Raw genomic sequence first — 6,000 nt, 5'->3', positions numbered from 1 at the left:
CTTTGTTCAGCCCTTCAGAGTCTCTTCTCCCTCGCAATAGACAATCGTACCATGGCCAGACGGCAGACCCTTCAAACAACTGAAGGCAAGAGATAAGGGCGAAAGTAGCTTCGGCTACCGCTACTGCGCATGCCCGCAAGGTAGACGAAGTATGCCTGAGTGTGACAAGCGGCAGAGAAATGAGTGGGCTGGCGTGGAAGGGACTGGGTATGGCTTTGACGTGGCTCGGAGCTGCGCGTGCGCACTGCCCTACACCCGGCGTAGTGCCGGCGAGAGCAGCCGCCGCATCCGCGTCGCCTTTTTCGTCACCAGCGCTTGGGACAGCTGGGGGCGGGGCAGGAGCATCAGGAGCGGGCTGGCGGAGGCAGAGGGGTGACAACGCCGCCGCTGCCGCTACCTCAGCCGCCGACGGAGCCCATTGCGGAGCTTGTGGCTGCCGGCGCCCGTTGCCCAGATGAGCCGAAGTTGCCTCAGCGCATCCCCTGCCGCTGCCAGCAGTGGTGAAGGCGGCGGCAAGAGGAGGCGGCGGCGAAGGAGCCCGTGGCCGGGGGGCCTCTTCTTGCTGCTTCTACTGCTCTTGCCGCTGCCGGAGGCGGATGCCGCCGTCTCGGTTTCGCCTTCCTTCTCTTCGTCTGCCGGGCGGTGCGAGCCGGAGGCGGGAGACGCGGCCAGCGACGGTAGAAGGGAAAGCAGCGGCGGCGCCACTGGCGGAGGAGGCGCTGCTTCGGCTCACTCGACGGCCGAGAACCCGCCTCTAGGGACAGGTAAAGCGCTGGCTTGGGGGCGGCTGGCCGGCCGGCCGGCGGGGAATGAATAAGGACAAGGAAGCAGCGGCAGCATCCCCGGGGCGGGCAGGAGAGGAAAGAGAGTTTCTGACGTTTGTGGAGGCGGAGGGCGGGCGGCCAGTCAGTGGAGGGTATCTCCGGTTCCTCAGTGGCTTCTCACCCAGGGCGCTCGCTTTCGACTCTCTCTAAAGCGTAGGCCGGAGCATGGGACGGATAGATGAGCCCCACACATGCCTGGGAAAATCTTCCAGGTGCCGCCGGCAGAGCTCCCGATTGGCTGCAGCGCAAAATCCCGGGCTGTTGCCACGTAATGTGTGGAATGGAGGAAATGCAAAGTGGGCATGCGACAAATGTGTTTTGCAGACACGTGTACCAGACAGGCACGCTTGCCAGTGAGCCATGATTGGTTGCAGCTCCCTGTTGAGTGTATCCTGTCTGCCGCAAACTTGGGTGTGCCTCTCTGTAATGTGTGAAACGGCCTTAATGAGAGGCATGTTTATGTCTGAGGGTGTGCGGAAGGAAGGGAGCTTTTAGTCATATACACATGTATATGTGTCTTTAGAACGTGGCCTTTGTTCATAGGGATGAAGAGGGAAAGCTTTATTGTTTAGGTGGTCTCCAAGTAACCTTGAGGATATTTTGCTCCACCAACTGGTGAGATGCTTATTAAATGGTAACAAAAAAGGCAATAGAAGCTTCTTAGTATAGTAGTAGTATTTGTTGTATTGAAAAATTGGCGTGCATGTGGTGGGGAGGGAAATGGAACTGGTAGTGATGCTATTTGACTCCAAGATGACCATACTGAAGACCAGTGGTCCCTTAACCTTCTGAAAACCCTTGTTATATATCCTAAAAGGATAGTACAGTTGTACCCTTTCAGTATATATAATCCAGGTTAATAATAATAGTAATAATAATTAATGATAATACAGGTGGAGGCAAGAGGTTTCTAATCTGCAAGATTGTGAACAAAGAGACCAGGATTTATCTTAAAACCAGAAGACCTTTTTGCAAGCTCTTCACGTGCTTGTTCCCCTACTGGCACTGTTTTTTCTATATCCTCAACATTCATTTTTCTTTTTCTTTTTAAGTTTTTGAGGAGAGGGAGTGCTATTAATATGCTTGTGTTGCTTCTGTCATTGCTCCTGTTTCTGCCACCAGTTCTCCCTGCAGAAGAACCAGATAGGTCTGCAGGCAATCGGAGTTGTGTATGTGTTTGAATTACTAGTCAAAAGGAGCAGCAGCAATGCGGAATTGAGACTGGTGTATGAAGCTTCCCTGGCAATCCCAGGCTTCCAACTCATCTTTACTCCACAGGAAGTTCCTATAAAAGCGCTTGAGAGGAATTACTTTCAAAAATTCTGTTTCGGGGTTAATTGTTGAATCTTTATAGTCCCTTTACATCTTTCATGGTTTTGTGTGATTGTGGAGGCCTGCTAGATTGGGAGCTGTCTTCAGGAATATACCAGCTGTGATAACCATTTATCTTTTGTCTGGGTCTTGTGCACAGAGAGCACAGTCACACCACACTGTTTAGCACATTAGTAGAATCTTAAGCAGACTGAAGGAAGTCAGAACAAAGTAAACAGTCTTATGAAGATTTGATAATATATTATCAACAGGAAGGCTCATTGGGAGACTGTTGAATTCATTCCAAGGAAAGAGACTCACTGTCCTAGTGTTGCAAATGAGGAGATGGAATGTGAATTGTCTTGGTCGAAGGTTTGTGAACATGATGGAAAAGAAGATTTAGCCCTGGTGCTTTGACACCGTTCAAAGCATGTTGTTCTGTTCTGTGGATTTTTAGTTAAATCCTTGGCAGAGAGTGACTTACTGGAAGGAAAAAAACCAACCTTTTGGACAATAGATAGGCTTTCTTGTGTACATATCTTACATTTTGAAAAGAGACAGAAGCTGTATTTGGAATTGTCTCTAGGTACTGTGAGTGATGGCATGCATGCAGGGCAGCTGGGGTGGAGAGGCAAACTTGCTTCTGTGGGAAAGTTAAGAGTCTAAGGCTGCAATCCTATACAGGGACTTACCTGGGCGAAATCCCATTGAATTCAATGTGACATTTCTCAGTAGACATTCAGAATTGTGCTGTTACATCCTTGTAAGGAAAATGATATATGGAACTATTGTTTGTGTAGTGGGACAAAACGTTGTTAGAGTAATAATGTAAGAAAAGTTAGACAACTAAAACTGTAGGGGAATTTTATTTGTTATATTTCTTACATTTGCTTCAGCTAAAGAGCTCAAGAGTGGTGTGTGGAGGCAGTGGCTTACATGTCGTGCAACCAGCTGCTCACCCAAATGGGAATGGGCTTGCTGCCTCCATTTTTCTCTTTACTTCAGCTGTGCTACTAGCGAAGGCATGGGAAGCTCTGTGCCAATAAAGCTCTGCGTCATCACTGCCATGCCCGACTCCCTTTGGGATTTGGGTACAGCAGCAATGACGCAAAGCAAGGATTTTGCTGAGTTAGAAGCACGGATAGCATGGAGAGTAACACACAGCTAATGAGTACGTATCCCGCTTGGGTGCGATTGGCTGGGCATTATGAAAATTATGATTTCAACAATCTTGTGAGGTAGGCTAGCTGAGAGCTGGTGACTTAGAATAATAGAATGTTAAAGTTGGAAGGGACCTTGGTGATCTTCTGTCTAGTCCAACCCCATGCTCAGTTGCCGAGACCACCCAGTGAGCTTTATGACTGAATTGAGATTTGAACTCAATAACCCTTGTCTAAGTCCAACACAGGATCCACAATACTAGGCTTGTGTGCAATATGTTTTGGGTATTTTCTATCTTGCAGCAATACAAGTAACCAGGAGCGATCTGACATTTTCACTGTATTCTTTAGGAGGCCTGTTAAGAGGTTGCCCCTCTTTAGGAGGCCTGGTAAGAGGTCGCTTTCTGTTTGATACTGTAAATTGTTTTCATACTTCTAAATTAAGAGCAGGCTGGGGAATGATGTTAGTTAATGCATGTTCTTCTGTTTACAGTTCTTGAAGCAATAACCATTACTACATTACGTGACCATGATGGATATTGCATGGAATTGCTCCTCTAGCCGCTTACATACTGTTTCTCTATGATAGCAACAAGTATTCATGTCTGAAAACTCCAGTAATGATCCTTGCATGAGGATCTAATGTGGACTACAGTAGGGTTTTTAAAAAGTATAACAAACGTTAATATTTAAAATACACTATCTGGTGTTTTGGGCTCCCCCCCCACCCCCATTATAACCTTATGTGTGCCAGAATACTAATTTTATGGGGAGAAAGGGTATTGCAGTATTCCATCTCTCAGGAAGAGATGGATGTTAAGTTGGGAGATAGGTTCTAGCACTGTAGGGAAATGCACAGTCATCTAATGCTCAAGCCCTGCAAATCCCATAGATACTTGGGGCCCAGAAATTGCTTGGCCCTGCAACTTTGCGCTTTTCAATACTGTTACTTTGATTGAGAGAAGCTGTTTCAGCATCACTCAAATTGGACCCAGAAACTGCTGGAAAGGTGCTTTGTGCTTCTGGACTACTCATATGGAATTGTTTAAATTACTCCCCTCAGTCACAGTGATGTTGTAAGAAGCACAGCATCAGGGACAAGTGATATTTTGATCCCGTATATGGCTGTGGTTTGTGCATGATGAGATGGTGTTGTGGATGTTCAGATAACAGAATTGAATGGTTTGGGTTTTGAATAATTCTCTCAGTTTGTGTGAGAGCGGCCCCTGTTATTTAACTAAAGATAGTAAACTTTAAATTTCTGCTGTGGAGGGCTCTATAAATCTGAACTCATAATTTAAAAAATTAAGCATTTCTCATCCTCAACTCATTCTCCAGTCTCTACTTTTTGTGCTGCTTTAACTAGGGATGTGCATGGAACTGGTGGGGGCCAGTTGGAAGGCGGGGGGCACCTTTAAGGCTGGGGGAAGGGTACACTTAACCCCCCCCCCAGTGTACCTCCCTGCTACCCCGTTCCATCCTCGGTCCAGAAGTACCCTCCGTGCATCGGCGTGTGCATGTCATGCCCGCGCCTGACGTGCACGCACACATGCCCAGGGTACTTCTGCTCACTTCCGGACTGAGGAGGGAATGGGATGCTGCTGCCCTGCGAGACCAGTTTTTAAGACTGTGTTGGCAGGGGAAACGTGGTGGGCTGTAAGTGTATCCTCCCCCACCCTTAAAAGTGTCCCCCTTGCCTTCGAACCAGCCAAACGGCCGGCTGTTCGAACCTGTTCGGAGGCCCATAAAAGGGCCTCCAAAAAGGTTTGTGAACATCCCTAGCTTTAACCAGCGCTCAGCAATTCCCAGTGGCAGCCTGCCATGGCGCCTAGAAATTTAAGTGTGGTCCTTGAGCCAGGTGATGAATGGATGTGACTAGCAGGAGAAGTAAATAAGCAAGGTAAGGGAGTGTTGCTTCCTCTTCCTCCTGGTTGTGGTGGCCCAGTGGACTGATGCCAGGAGGAGGAGTGAGCAAGCAAAGTGGGAAGTCAGCCCCACCCCCACCCATGGAGTGCTTGGGGCGAGTGGTAAGTTTACCTCTCTATGGAACAGGGGGCAGTCTGGCTCCTGAGTTTTTGGACGGGCTTTTAGAGCCAAAGAAAAATTTTTGAGACCTGTCTTTGAGAACCTTTTGTTGAGTGTTCGTATACTAATATTGAAGTAAAGTGTGTCGTCAAGTCGATTTTGACTCTTGGTGCCCACAGAGCCCTGTGGTTTTCTTTGGTAGAATACAGGAGGGGTTTACCATTGCCTTCTCCTATGCAGTATGAGATTATGCCTTTCAGCATCTTCCTAGATCACTGCGGTATGATATAGTACCAGTGGGGATTTGAACCGGCAACCTTCTGCTTGTTAGTCAAGCATTTCCCTGCTGCACCACTTAAGGTGACTATATTAATATTATCAATGGTAAAATAATAAGTTCAAAATTTTGTTAAAACAGCACCTTGAAGAGGCTTTTTGGGTTGCATTTCTATGGTCTTTCCAGAATGAAACTGTTTTTAAAAGTGTTTCTTTAATGCTGAACTCTTAGTTAATTTGCAGATTTGGTTGTTTAAAAATATATAAATCCGAGATATAGTTTCCAGTGCACTGTTTTCCTTCCCACCCCCACTTCTTTTCTCTCTTCTACATGAAAACCAGATCTCTTAACTCTGTTTTCTTCCTTTCAAAGCAGTCTTAGTGTAAAGTGTAGTCCTTTTGTA

At 47.1% G+C, this 6,000-nt stretch overlaps 1 protein-coding gene across 1 annotated transcript in view; it reads left to right on the top strand.

The window, feature by feature from the left end:
* The first annotated feature begins 244 nt into the window (after positions 1–244).
* The window catches only part of STIM2 (stromal interaction molecule 2), a 103,385-nt gene continuing 97,629 nt past the window's right edge, over positions 245–6,000 (top strand). Inside the window, exon 1 of the mRNA XM_053254892.1 lies at positions 245–764. Coding sequence (XP_053110867.1) covers positions 455–764 — 310 coding nt within the window. The 5' untranslated portion in view covers positions 245–454. The remainder of the gene's footprint in view (positions 765–6,000) is intronic.

Source organism: Hemicordylus capensis, chromosome 5, assembly GCF_027244095.1.
Source record: "Hemicordylus capensis ecotype Gifberg chromosome 5, rHemCap1.1.pri, whole genome shotgun sequence".
NCBI lineage: Eukaryota > Metazoa > Chordata > Lepidosauria > Squamata > Cordylidae > Hemicordylus > Hemicordylus capensis.
This window is presented reverse-complemented; position numbering and strand designations above follow the sequence as displayed.